Source organism: Poecilia mexicana, unplaced genomic scaffold (genome assembly GCF_051168715.1).
Source record: "Poecilia mexicana isolate PSO_F unplaced genomic scaffold, ASM5116871v1 scaffold_5, whole genome shotgun sequence".
NCBI lineage: Eukaryota > Metazoa > Chordata > Actinopteri > Cyprinodontiformes > Poeciliidae > Poecilia > Poecilia mexicana.
The window spans coordinates 12,111,210-12,126,252 of NW_028263374.1; the positions used below are offsets into that span (position 1 = coordinate 12,111,210).

At 39.3% G+C, this 15,043-nt stretch overlaps 1 protein-coding gene and 1 long non-coding RNA gene across 2 annotated transcripts; one reads left to right on the plus strand and one right to left on the minus strand.

The window, feature by feature from the left end:
• Positions 1-1,314: 1,314 nt before the first annotated feature.
• LOC148159645 (uncharacterized) lies at positions 1,315-5,464 on the plus strand. Its single transcript, XR_015762835.1, has 2 exons — positions 1,315-1,763; positions 4,268-5,464. It is a non-coding gene; the product is annotated as an uncharacterized LOC148159645 (long non-coding RNA).
• Positions 5,465-5,517: 53 nt separating this feature from the next.
• Positions 5,518-11,958, minus strand: LOC106906105 (putative nuclear hormone receptor HR38). The gene is made up of 7 exons (XM_014971204.2): positions 11,850-11,958; positions 9,475-10,313; positions 8,586-8,715; positions 8,019-8,182; positions 7,722-7,924; positions 7,449-7,627; positions 5,518-7,350 (listed from the first exon to the last, which is right to left on the minus strand). The coding sequence occupies exons 2-7, from the start codon at positions 10,309-10,311 to the stop codon at positions 7,088-7,090; spliced, it is 1,776 nt and encodes a 591-aa protein (XP_014826690.2). The 5' UTR covers positions 10,312-10,313; positions 11,850-11,958; the 3' UTR covers positions 5,518-7,087.
• Between the last annotated feature and the right edge of the window lie 3,085 nt (positions 11,959-15,043).

The window sequence follows — 15,043 nt, forward strand, 5'->3', positions numbered from 1 at the left end:
TCAGGGGTTTTGTTGAGTCACTCGGGCGTTAATTCTTGGAGGTTCTGGTTTTCTCATGCCTCAGAAATCTCCTGCCTTAGGACCGAGCAGCTTCCAGGGAAGGAGTCGTCTCAAGGTGCTGAGCAACCAATCAGAAGCAGACTTTGGAGAGACGCTAACCACAATGTGCTGCATAAGAAAAATGGATCCTGTCACTGCTTCTGCTACATTCTTTAGACAATGTAAATGATTCATGTAGATAAAACTAGCTACTGACATTTGCATCAAAAGCAGTGCAGTACATATATATGATACTTATCGGTCATTCCATCAGCTTTACCGTCTGTGGATGCATGTCTGATGGTGTAAAGGCATGCACTGCTGCACATGACAAGAGTAACTTCCACATCTCTGAAGGCCCTATCAATGCTGACATACACACACAGCATGCTGCCTGTCTTCTTTGTGTCTTTTTTTAGAGAAGGCCTGGCACATAATCATAGATAAAATACCAAACACAATTCTGCACGTACGACTACCGAGCGGCTCCATAAAAGACTCAGAGTGTTAAACTGTCATGCCTGTAGCCAAGACTGGTCCCGCATTGAAAACATTTGACACACTTCGAAACTAAAAATACAACAAAGGAGGCCCTGAACTGCTGAGCATCTGAAATGTATAGCAGGAAAGAAAGGAAAAATATTTAACACTCAAAAGGAAAAGAACTGGTTTGCTCAGTTCCCAGCATTCTGAGAGGAAATGGTGCAAATTAGGATCCTGCACAGGACAGTGAGGGGAGCTTAGCAAACATTAAAACTGAAATCATCAGACGACAAGCTGCTCATAATATTACACCTACGTAATTTATCTGTTTTGTGCTTTTGATGAACTGAGTTTCTCTCAATTTCACATATGTTAAGAAGAACCTTTTGTTTTCTTTAGTTTTTTGCTGTTTAAACTTGAGTGAATTCTCCAGAACAAATCAACTGAACTACGTTTCACCATCCTTTCCTCTCACTCACTTCAAAATGACCGTTTAGATGGCTAATCGTTCACTTGTGCATTTAATCCAGGGGGGAATAAGACCCTAATGCCGTGATGTGTTACATAGAGTTATCACAAGGTGTCATGAGCAATGACAGTCGCCGTCTCGTTTATCATGGGACATTCTCAGTGAGGGAGACCAGATCCAATTACTGATGATACTGTGGGCTCAACAATGGTCTGGCTATAAATACACCCATGGTGGGTTTTCCAAGCTCAACTAAACGCCCACGTAGAACCTGATGCTGCAGCGTGAATCTACACGCATGTATACGATTTCACAGGGCACCTTATAGCGTGTACTCAAAGTACTTTGTACATGTGTGTGTTTCAAAAAGCGATATTGCAGCAGGACTCATGGAGAAGTAATTACTGGAGTCACCACGGGGCACCGAGCTGCTTCTCAAAGTTATTTACAGCTCAGTCCGTCAACAAACAGCAGGTGCAGCATCCTCACAAACAAACCTATTAGCTTTCCTCCCTCTGGAACAATGACATCTCCGGCAATCAGCTGCTCTCTCTTACTCACACGCAGATCCATTAGTGGCAAACTGCATGATTCGATTGTGCTACCCGTGGCTTCTTTGCTTCTAGTTTTTATCTTTTGACAATAAGTCAGCGAAAGTGGATGCAAGCTTTGTTTGAGATTGAAAGCGCTTCGTCTAATTGCAACTGCACTCAGAGGGAAGGCGTGGCGCTTGGACTTGGCCTTGGACTGCAGTTTTATCCATCTGCTCCAAGTAGGCTGCTGTCTTGCTTTATCTATTCTCAGAGAATTGCTACGTTTGTGGCTGAAAATCTCTTCATCTGCATCACACATCATACTTCTTCCACTGCTACTGAAGCTTCGTCATGTTGCAAAGTGTTACTGTTACACCACAGTATTGTTATTTAGTGTTAAATCCCATTACGTTACTTGTAGGTACATTAAATACTGCTACGTTTCACCTTCTCTTAAAGTTGAGATACAATGCGTTACTTTAGTTCCTGGTAAATTACGTCGCTTTACTTTACATTATATTATATTGCTTTTAATCATGTTACATTGAATTAATTTACATTTTCTAACATTACATTTTAAGTTTAGCTACATTACTATAAGTTATGTTACTTAACATTCCCATGTTGCATGTCACTTTACTTAACTGGAGCTAAGTCAAGCTAAGCTGCATTAAGTTATGGTACATAAGTAAAATTAAGTTTTCATTGCTTATTGTCATATAAAGATGCCTAATATTACATTGCATTGCTTATTTTTGTGTCATTTTCACAATACTTACTGTTAAATTTGGTTGCATTACTTATTGCTGCGTTCGATTTGAAGTTGCGTCACTTAACATTAAGTATGCTAACCAATTCAAGTTACTTATTGTAAAGTGACAAGAAGAGAAAATGAAGAGAAATCAATTTAAACCATTATCTACATCATATTTCTTTTAAAATTAATTGAACAAAATGAAACATATTGAGTGATTAAATCATGAGTCTCTACTGTCCCATTTTGTCACATCTGTAGTTTTGGTAAAAGAGTTGTACACAACAGAATGTAAAGAAGAATTATCGATGATAATTGATCCTTTTTGACTTTGTAACTTTCGTCACAAAACAACAGTTGAAACTGTAAGGAGACTGTAGCCGAACGCTAGAATAAAACCTCACCTGAAGAGGTTGCAGGGGTCTGTTAAGACATTTTGAGGAATTAATACCATGTTTGCAGTAATTCATAAAATTTGCATTATTTGTCGCGATTACGGCACATTGAGAGGCTAGTGACTGATGATATCTTGGATGAAAATCTTCTTCCATGAGCCAGAACATTGTTGATGGGTTGTGGATGGATCTAATTCTTAAAGCAAGTCACTGAGGGAATAAAGGACCAACTAAACAAGAAGCACTTTAAGGTCACTAAGTGGGCAGGTCTGTCTCAGTCCCTCAGAAAATCTGTCGAAGGAGCTTTGAGTCACCAAACGGCAAGAAACACTGAAGATCTGCAGCATTTCAGTAAAGAGCAAAACTGATTTAATTATGTTACATTTTACCATCAAAAAGTTTTTTCTCTCAACAAATATTAATTAATTAATCTTAACCTTTACATAATGCTTTTTTCTGGATTATTAATAATTTATATTCTGCACCTTTACAGTGATATAAAGCTATAAAAACATATTATTTGAGAATTTATAAAATAGCAGGAGATGAAATAATTATTTCCTCCCTTTTAGGAGCACATTAAGATATCAACTGTAAACAGAGCAGAGAAAAGTCTTCAACTAACGATGAAAAAGATCCTCCTGTTTGCAGAATGTTGTCTTGCATTCTTGTATTTTTATTGTCTTAATATTGTAGTTACTTTTATGTTTTTGGGGCCATGGATGCAAATTAGCATCTTGCTAAATCAGAGATATTTAGGGCTATGAAATACGTTGATGCACTGTCGTACTAAAAAATTAATTCAATTAAATTTGTAAAATGAAAACGCATTATTTTAGAGGTTACGATGCAAAGCAGATTTAGCTATAATGATCTAATTGATGCTTATTGGTGAAAAACACCTTCAAGGTGCTTTGTAATGTTATCCTGTTCAAATTGAGGCTGCAGGGGAACCTGTGCCTGAGTTCACTCTGTACTTTATAAGTAACAATGAAAACATCAGGTTAGCAAAGTCATGCAAAGCCTCTTGTTTTCTGCTGCATGGATCATTTTTTTCAAATGATTTTAGTCTGGGAGGTTTGTTTACAAATCATGATTAATGTCAGGCCTTACACAGGCCATGGTTTGTTCCTAAAAGCAGTGTTGTATGTCAGGTCAGAGGTCAAAGAGGCAATGGCAGCTCCAGATGGTAACTTTCTACTTTTGGAAAAAGATGGTGTCAAGAAACGCCGCATCTCAAAGCAGGAGATACGTTGGCATGAGGTGGTATTTTGAGTTTGGGTTTGGGAAACATGAAGGGGCCGCATGCCTGACTTGTTATAGTCGCGGGTCACAAAGAACAAATCCTGACTTTCAGAAGAGATGTGCAGTTTTTAAACCAAATATAAAACATGCTCTCGGTTACAACGAACCGCCGCATCCGTCTTTGTTCTCCTCGTGAAACCAGACTTATCTGCTCATCACGTCATACGAGGCTTTTACAACAGGCTGCCCGTGCCATTTTGTAACAAAAAGGAAGTCTCTGTGCCGGCTAATGTTGCTTTTACCTCCTCCTCTTTTCCCCCTGTATCCCTTTTTCCATTCTATCTGCCAGTGCCAAAATCCAGAGGACCAGTACGAGGTGTACAGTCTGATCAGATGTCAAGTGTCTGGATGCCGCCAGGGCAGCAGTCATCTGCGGCCGAGAGGCGCACGGTGTCGCCTTGCTCTGGTCAAAAATGTTGCCAACATTAACACCATGTTTGACAAAACTGACACCACCTCAGTGAAAAGGACTTTGTATTATACTTTTTGCCACATTGTTATGTAACAACCCGAAAGTTATGCTGTCTCTTTATTTAAACCTTAAACTGCCGAACTGCTACAATTAGAGAGAAAGAGATTAGATAAAAGATTTGATCGTTTCCTCGTCCTAATCTCAAATTGGCATAATTAAACAGTGAAGTTGTTATTGTGGACGAAGGAGCGGATTTGACTCATTCAAAGCTTTTTATATCAGGCTGGTCTCCGTCACTGTCATGTTACCTGAGGGAAGAAATGCCTCGTGCTCTTTGCCTGTGTTTGGGGCAGAAAATGAGATGGGGATCTAAAAGGTATCGACTCAGCCCAAGTCCAAAAATCTTCTCTTTCTGCAGAGTAGGTTTTTGAATAAATTGAAGGTTTTCAAATGAATCCGTTTCCATATGATTCCTAAAATTATAAAACTACATCAGTTAACATGCTAATCCTACTGCTGCATGCAATATTTTACAGATGGACAGGAAGAATCTGTATTGTTCTTTTGCAAAAGATTTTGGTATGCAACAGTTTAAACTTTTGAGACTGTTGAGCGATAAGGACGGCAATATAAACTGATGAAATGTTTAAATATTTGTATAACTTTAGGGTATTTTGGGTAAGAAGGAAGAAATGTAAAAAACTAAATTCTCAAACAGAGATTCTGATTTTTTGCGAGTTATTAAACATAAAATGTAAATCTGTTAACAGACTCATTTTTTCTTCTATGCTTGTTAAGAGATAAAATTATGCAGTAGTTGTAGAAGCTGTTTTTGGTGTCCTTGTATAATTTACTAATTGGTTCTTTTTGTTTAAATAGTATTTAAATAGTACAGGTTTTTTGTAGGTAATAAGCTGGAAAGTTGGCACTATGTGTTTTTACACTGGCGTACTTTAGAGTGAACAAGAGCATGATGTATATATATATTATGTACTTTTGTTCGTATTGTGCATGTGTCGGGATGAAGATGTAAAACTTACAGATGTTTCAATACATTAACTATTAGGCATTAAATATATATTATAAATATGAAGCAAAAAAATTAGAAACTGGGATGTACATAGTCACAAGGTTAAAAACATTTTTATCAACATGATGCACAAAATATAATAATCTCTTGAGCAATTATTTAAAAAGAAATGAGACTGACTTTTGGGATTTTTGCCCCATTTAACAAACGTTATGGCAACATTTCCACTGAGCGCATCCCAACAAAAACCAAACCGTAAGAGAAAATCTGCTCGTTCCGTGTGAACATCAGTCTTTATAGCTGCTCATCTTGTCGTCACATTTCCCCGTGAGTCCACAAGATTAAAAGAAAAGACAAGAACTACATTCAATATGTACGAACCAGAAAAGCAATGCGAGGCTTTTAAAATGTACTTAAACATGATGCGTATGTAGAATGTACCAAGAACAAGATCGATTCTATTGTTGGGACAAGAAGACGTGGACATCTGCTCGGATCTATTTTAATCTCAGACAGAGTTGCACTTTTAACTTTCATTGCCTCAAGAGCATGTGAACAGGATTATATCCTCTCAGACATTTCATCACTCAATAACCGTGTCGTTGCAACTTTATATCAAAAGCAGCTCTGGTACACTGAACCCTCCACATTTAATGGCACGTCTAATAGCTGTTCTAGAGCAGGAATTAGGCGTTTTTAATTTAAAATTCATGCTTTCAAATTAGTTAGTATGTGTAGAAACATTTAGTTGGCATTAAATCATGACTTTATGTTTCTTCATGGTGGCGTGACAGGGACTCATTCCTTTTAGACAAATTAATAAAATGGGGAAAACAAGAAACCAAGAAAATCCAGAAAGACAGATGAGTGTTAATCTTAAAGACGCTTAACAAAGAAATGTATCTTGAGGTCACAAACTGTAACGACAATTTAATCTAAGGCTTTTCTACAGATCTTGAGGTGCCAACAATTGTGAAGGGTGTTGTACAATACTCATTTTATTTTATGTCTGTTGTGAACAGGGGCATATTATGTTAGTTAGAGGTTAAAGGCTTATAAAGGCACTTTGTATTCACTGTTAAAGCACAAACATGTTGCAGCCACTGTGAAAGGAGTTCACCAACAAGCTGCTCCAAAAAGGCAGCGCAGACCTTTTTACTTAGCTTAAGGCGAGAAGGTTCATATATGATTGTATCAAAATAAAAACTTTGCTCAATTTTGGTCCAAGACCTTCCGAGAAAGCACAAATAGAATTATAATTTATGAAATGTATAAGGAAATATATCTGTGCTAAAGCTAAAGTTTTAAAGTTTCAGAGTGGGATCGTGAACCAGTCTCTTAAGAAATTAGTGTTTCTGAGAACGCTGGAGCACCGCATTGCCGTCTTAAAAGCTGCACAACACAATAATAACGCTAACATGTTAGCATCAAAGTAAATTTACAAATCACAGAAAACATACTAAAAATATGCTGATATAGTCTCGGCACTGATGTCAATCCCTTATAGTGCCATGAAATGTGTCATATTCACTTTCAAAATGCAATAGTAAAAAAAATGATGGTCTCTTAGAGAATATCATGCATGGTAGCCCACCAGTCAGTGTCTGATGTGGACAACCGTTCTTCTTAATGCTGCCATCTCGCCTCCTTGTCACACAGTTTTTATTTTAAAAGGGAAGTGTATCCATAAAGATTTTCTCCACAATCGGAGGAGGAGGAACCAAGTCTTCCAGTTTCAAGTAAAAGATGCGCTGCCGGCCCTGAGTGCACAGAGTCCTCAGCTCTGGGAGCTTGCCCAGCAGACGGGACAGGTAGTTGGGTTGAGTCCGTGTCACTTCCGATCCAATTCCACTCATGTGTTCCCTTAAGCAGCTGATGAGGTTGCTCTGAAAGTCCTCTACTCTTTTGGGCTCCTTCAGGCCATGGCGATCTAGGCATAAATTACGCTCCAGTCAGATTTGAGCCTTAACTTCAAATGTTTTAATCAACCAAAGTTTGCCCCTCTGAAAAGGAGACGGAGGAACTCACCGGTGATGATGACAAATGCCGAAAGACAGGCGAACAGAGAGACGTCTAAGTTCATGCGGTGAAGGCTCCGTGAGAAATCCATGATGGAGTCGATCCAGCCACCAAAGCTGTTGGCGCACTGCTGCCGGTGGAGGACCAGGCCGTTGCAGAAGATCAGCTTGTTCTTCTCTGGCTTCGACCTGAACGGTTTTAAACGATTAAAACAATAGAGCACTGAAATGTCAAATATTTAAAACATTCAGTTTGATTTGAAAGTGGAGAAATATAACCAACCTGTATGCAACACGAAGAATGAAGAGCTCCACAAAGGCAGACTCGAGAAGAAGCTCCTGGTCCTCTGCACAGAAGTCTGTGAATCCTGGGATGGTTTGAGCCCAGTTTCTTATGACATCCAAGGCACCGGTCAGCAGGTTGTAGAACTGCTGGATGTCGCCGGCGTCCTCCTTTTCTTTCAGACCGTCTGACCTCTCCTGATACTGCAGAGGAACAAAAGAAGATTGATAAACATCCCTAAACTCAAAAGGTCGTATGAAAGGAGAGGTTTGGGTCAAGAGAAAACCGCGGGTTTACCTTGGAGTAGTCGAGTTTTTCGATGCCCGGGTCTGAGTCCAAATGAGCCGTGATGAGAGAAGCGATGACGTTCACGCTGGGAGTCGTTGACGAAGCCTCAACCGTGGTCTTGGGTTTAGACGGTAGGCGACCCCTGCGACCTTTGAGGCTGTCAGTGCGAACAACTAAAGGGACAAGGAGAGGAGCACACATGTATGAGCATTACATGTCACCTGATACATACTTCAGACGACTTCAGTATCGGTTTCAGTGCCCCCTTCAGCTGGCACTGTAAAGCTCAAGTTGCACATGGCTTTGGTTTCCAAAAACTGCCACTGCAAATCTCAGGTTTGTTGTCATCATGCATTGGATGCAAGGTTTTCACTCCTCTGCTCTGCATGTTTAATGGGGTTTCCCTATTTCCAGACTTAAATAGGTAAGGGATAAACACACTTCTGTTGCACTTGACGGCACTTTGAGAAAGAACTGCAGTCGTTTAAATCAGGTTTGCCGGGAGTCCAGACAACCAAGATTGAAAACCGCTGCGTTAGACCCCGAACCCTCCAGAAGAGTCTGACGTTGCTTTACCTTCTTTGACCATTCCCACTGCAAGACACTTCTGGAAACGGCAGAACTGGCATCGGTTTCTCCTCCTCTTATCCACTGGGCAGTCTTTATTGGCGAGGCACACATACTTTGCATTTTTCTGCACAGTTCGCTGGGGAACAAAAGACAAAAAGCATTACTACCAGACCTCGCAGAGACAACTGTGTATAGCAGCATGCTATTAATAGCAAGTTGCTATGGAAAGCAAATATTACTGATAGTGACATGCCATCAGTAATGTTGGCATGCAATACCAAACAGTTTCAGTTTGCTAATGATTACTGTATGCTAATTGGTCATGTTTTCTATTAATAGTGTTTCTAATTAGCAACATGTAAGGAAATTGGATAGAAGCAACGATAATATAAATAGAATATGTATCTAGACTCAGTTAGGTTTTCTCGTTCTTTGTTCTCTTTCCCTACTTTTCAACTCAAAACCTGAATATTTCCAGAGGAACATTTTGCCTTTAGATATTATAAAGCTCAAAGGAGACCAGTGTTGTGAGCGCATGTTTAGATTAAATTAATATTATTGTTGTTATTACAAAGCTATTTAATACCAAAGAGCCATTAGCTGAAATGCAGTGGATTATGATCTGGATGTGTCCATCCATTCCTATGTAAAGTCTCTGCTGTTTTCCCACAAAGCATCTTTAAAAACTGTGAATCTGCTGCAGCATGTAGGCCTAATGCAAAAAGTGCATACTGCAGAATGAAGTGCTGTGTAACGCAGGTTTTATTTCATGTTAATTGTATTCATATTGCACAAGTTATTAACACGTTGTGCGTCAAGTCTTCTCTCCTCTGCTGCTCGCTTGTTGAATAAATCCTACATAATAAACCAGATGAAGGCTTAATTTCTTTCTCACCTTGAAGAAACCTTTGCATCCCTCACAGGTTCGGACTCCATAGTGCTGACAGGATGCGTTGTCACCACAAACTGCACAGCGACCCTCACTGGATCCAAGGCTGGGAGTTTTCTGAGACATCATAGCCTCCTCCAGCGCTCTCGGGCTCTCCAGCCGTCCATGGTCCAGGGATAGGGGGGGGCAGTGAAGTGGGGAGACATGCTGGTGTTGTGAGAGATGAAAGAAGCCATCTTCTTGACAAGATGGTGGATCCTGATGTTGACCCAAAGGAGAGTGCTGCTCCTGTGCATTGCTGAAGGTAAAGAATGAAAACTGCTGCGCCATGGTGGCCTTCTCAACAGAGGAGGGGAGGGCTGGGGGGAAGGGGCTGAAAGGGGAATCCCAGACAGCTGCAGACTCGGTCTGAAAGCCTGGTGTTGGAGGAGAACCAGCGCCGTAGATGGGACTTCCATAATAATCGGATCCACACGATGAGTGTGTTTCTTCGAGACAGCTGAGAGAAAAGGATCCTGGGTAGCAGCCATACACTTGAAGATCATCCAGCTTGAAGGCTTGGTTCTGCATCTGTGGGCTGGGGCTTTCAGCTGCAGCAGCATGGCTGTATGAAGCTGCAGAGGCAGGAGGGGAAGTGGTAACCTTGCAGGAGTAAGCATCAAACTCCCCAATGTAACCATTTCCCATCAAAGTGTTGATGCTAGGCAGTGAGGATGATGACAGCTGGTCCTTTTGGCCAGAGATTTCCATCGCCAGTTTGGCACTGAGGTCAGGATTTAAGAGTTCAGAGCTGAAGAAGTTGTCATAGGGCAGAGATGCAAACTGGGCTTGAACACAGGGCATCGCTAAGAGACAGGAGGCAATTGAAAATAGATGTTAGTTGTCTCTTAGCTCAAACATAAATCCTGTTTTGTTCATATGTTGCAAAAGCAACACTCTGCTCTGAGGTATCTGAAGGTTTTTCAATGTATCTTAATCAAACTTCTATTTTTCATATTGTGGCTATGCTCTGGGTATTAAGTTTTCCTTTCACAATAAAGGTACAGCTTGACCAATGTATTTTTCCTGCATTCATTTGATGTCGTTTTAACCAGAAGTCAGTAGGAGCAGACTGACAGTCAGTCTGAGCCTACGACTAAAGTTTACTCCAGGTCAAAGAAACTGGTGCCACTCTACCATTGTCTCAAGATGAAGGATTGATACAAATTCAATAACTCAATAACCAGTTTACAAATAGAAACTGCATTTCTATAAGATTCTACTGTATTTGAATGGATTAGATTAGTTTGATTTCCAGTTAATTAGAAGCTAACTAGAACTATTTGTCTTGTAAAGTGTGTTAAGGTGTAAATAACTCAACATTGCAATTGAAAAACTGAAAGACACAACAATATTTTGTATTATTTAGGTTTATAACCTTCCCTTTGTACCCATGTAAACAGTAGCCAACGTTAGCGCCTTGAAGGAGCTCCGCTTCGTTTCACCAAACATGCCATTTCTCTTGCCTAAGGCCCTATCACTCCTCTCTGGAAAATGCAGACGGTGGTCCGGCAGATCGCTCGGATATTGTCAGATATTGTGTTACCGGCTGCTAATGCTTTGAAAACCTCCTTCAGTGGAGGGTAACCCTCTTTCACAGCAGCCGTACCATGGAGTGTTGCAGATTGCATTTCATGTCTGGCGTAGTGCCAGTTAGAGTGAGAAAGGTGGTGAAGCCTGTTTGAGCGTACGTGTAACTACAGCTAAACAGACATGCATCCACAAGCCCTCTAATTTCAACATTTTTATTGTTTTTTGAGGGGTATCAGAAGCCAAACTAGTAGAGGGCTAGTGTTTCTTAAAAAAAGATTCAAACTTAAACAGATAGTTACATTTGCACAAACGTCTAAAAAGATAATAAACATTAATTTTAGATTTGCTGACCTAGTTTTATGTATTAACTGGACTTCCCAAAGTTCACACATTCTGGAAATACTTCAATTTTATTCCAGTTTTACAACTCATAATTCGTTTATAAAGTTAGTTAAATTTGCTAAAGTGGTGTGTCTGGTTTTCAGTAGCTTCATGGTTAAATTAACTTGTTTTGTTTCAATTTGTCTTGTTTTACAGTTACATTATTCAGGCTGAAGTAAGTCAAACAACCTGACTAAACATAATAATAACGGTGTACTACTTTGTTAAACTGGATCAGTCTTGGCTAGGTAAACCTTACAGCCTTAACAAAGCCTCTAAAACGAATCTTTAAAAAAAAATACTTCAACTATTATTCCACATTCCAAATCAAAGTTATTCCAACTTTAAATTATGACATAACTAGCAATAAAAGTGTAAACAAGCTAGCTTAACTTACAGGCTCCTGTACGAAAAGTACTTTCACTCACCTGTTCTTTGTGAATATCCGGATTCTGCAGCGTTTTTATCTTTTAAAACTGAAGAAACATATAAAATCACCTCTGTCAGCTGCTGTCGGCACACCCACCCATTCAGGCTCACACTCTGCCACACACACGCTGGGTCAGAGCAGTCGGCTTCATACACTCTTGTTTTATTTTGGCCGCATCGACAAAAAGGCGGGCCAATGCCCAAAAATGGTGAACGGGATGGTAGAACGTTCCGGGGGCGCAGCCAATCAGCATCGAGACGCAGACGTTGTTCGTGGTGACGCACGCACGGGATTCCATTGACGCAAGAACCGAGAGTGAACGTTGGTCTAAATATAGCCTGCGGCGTTCACATGGGCTATTACTGAATGAAAAAAATGCTAAAAATAGCCTTAGTTAGGAGGTGAGGACGTTTTTATCTGGAAATTTAGCTTTAATGCACGTTTGAGGTGTGTTATCACGGATCAGACCGGGAAACAACCGCTTTCTTTCTAATTTGGATAAGGGATTGTCGTCTGTCAAAAATTAAACTGTCAACTCTCCAAAAGAGATTACAGCTACCTAAGATGATTTCATGTTCATTTTCTTTTTATATTACACTTTATGTGTTTATACTTGTACGCATTTTGGGGGAAGAAAAAGCCAAACTGTGCAAGACCAGTCCACCTTATGCATTTTAAACTACAAAATAAATTATGTACATGTTATCTGTTTTATTTATTTGTCATTATAGTTGTAATAGTTGTAATTCTAGTCTTACGGACCACTCAAAGCACTTTACAGTGGAACATTGTTCTCCCAAATACACACATTGGTGGGCAATATGGGATTGAGTGTCTTGCCAAGTGGCATGTCAACATTTAGCTGGGTGTAGGGATTGAACCCACGACCTACCATAATGTTTTTTAATTAATATTAATTTAGGAAAGGAGACAAGTTTGAAGTATGTATTTATATCCATCTCCTTTTATTTATGTTTACAATATGCTGCCAAACATATTCATTAACCCATCCATGAAATGTCCTGGAAAATAAGCACTCTACAGTGTACTGTCTGTGGTAACAAAACAAAGTAGAAGAGAAAGGAAACAACAGCAACAAAGTGGTAAGTTGTATAAAATTACAGAATGTTGTCATTTGGAAGCTGAGACGCAGAGGTTCAGAAAAACATGGATGAGGGACTTTAATGTTGGAAAACGTGACTGATCTGCACAGAACTTAACCTCAAATGGACAGAATATCTATGGGATGAATTATTAGCCGGATCGTCACGTCCAACATCAGTGTCTGACCACACAAAGGCTCTTCTGGGGTGTCATTCAAGTTCAGATGTTCCAGAAGGTGGACTAATAAATACTTTTGGCAATATAGTGTACTTTTTTATATCTTTATAGCCGGTCACATTGTTCTGTTAGTTCCCAGCATAACAATATTAATATTTTTAGAAAGCTATGACTACTGGTATTCTGGTGTACTTTTCTTGATTTTTCATAAACAAAATAATTTCACTTGGCTCCTCTTTGCATTTAATCAAGATTTCTTTTAAATTATGCATTTAATTTAAAATAGTTTGATTTGTTTACTGTTGTTTTTAAGCTACACTTTAATTTATTTCACACTATCTCCATGAGTCTTCCTGCTGGGCACTGAGTTCTGGACCAGTTTCCAAAGAGCTAACTGTGATGACACCTTGTCTTGCCTATAAAGAGCAAAGTACAAGACTGACCTAGTGGTGCATCCAAAAGCTTAATCTACCATTTAAGTTCTTATGAAATTTGGAATGAATAGCAACATTATGCTCGCTAAATGAACCTTAATGAGAAACAGAGTCTGATGCCATGTGCAATAGAAATAAAGATCCTTACTTTGACTTTCAAAGTATGAGAACTACAAGCATCTGTAGTGAAGAGATGCCATCGGTACTAAAATGTCATCATTGGAAAATCTGTACGATGGATGTGACAGCCACAGCTGCTGACATCCATTTGTCAGCATCAATTTAAGTCTCACCTAATACCCCGTATGTCATAACATCCCCACAACAACCAGACAAACCAACACTTGCATTAAGACTTCACCCCTCTCTGGGGACATTTGAGTCTGGTCCAGCTAGTGGAAAAAAAAATAAAATAGAGTCGTCTTTTAGAGAAGCCTCGGAGAAGTGCAATCTACTCAGACAGTCTGTTGCTGGATGTAATTATAGGAGTTTGAGTGCAGCACTCTCTGTACGCAGCAAACAAGCGAGACATATTATCTTTCTATCCTTTTTGCTCTGGCTCATTAGAACAAGCAGAGATCTTGGCGTGCGCACATTTCACACCATTCCTGTTGTTAAGTTGGAGTATCACATGGTCAAGTACTTTTATAACTGATCTTATCATATTAACAGAGTCATATTTACCTCCCTAGTAATCTCCTGAAAGTTACTAATTGCAGGTAATTATCTTAGTGTAATATCTTGGCCTGGCTGTCAAATATTGAGTACTGTGATGATGGGGTGTCGATAACTCTCAATGAGGAGTTCCTAAATAGTTACCATATGTTTATTTGTCTGTCAGCTTAAGTTAAATGCAGGGAAGCAGTCCTCTAGTATAAAGTTTTACCGTTTAATCAACTAAATTAATTTTGAATTCAACCAAAATCCTGCTTATTTAACAGGATAATACCAAAAAAATCAGTCGCCATCAGGCCAAATAAACCTCTGATTTACTCCTAATGGACAGCCTATTATAACAATACCATAATTGATCAAGGCATAATTGCAGCTTTCTTGTTGTAAAACAAAATTTAGGATTTTTTTGTGAGTCTTATAGGGCCATAATCTGGAAACAAAAAGAACATAATTTCACCATAAAACAGATTTCTAACATAAGAGTCATAATAATAATCAAAACAGTCAGTCACGTGCAAAAGGCCGCAAGCAGAAACCTTTAGAATCACTTTAAATTAGTATGTGCAGCGTTTTCATAAAGTAACTCATTGCATGTTCACTGCAAAAGACTTCACTGCTGAAGAAAAAAGCATGTTGAAGCACATTTGAAGGTTGCTCCACAATATTTAGATAAACCGATGAACTACTGGTACAATAATGTTTGGTCAGGTGTTTGGATGGTCATCGCATATTTCTTGTTTCTACATCAAACATCAAACTAACGCTGAGGTTCAAAAGTAAAACCAACAAGATGTGGGACTGT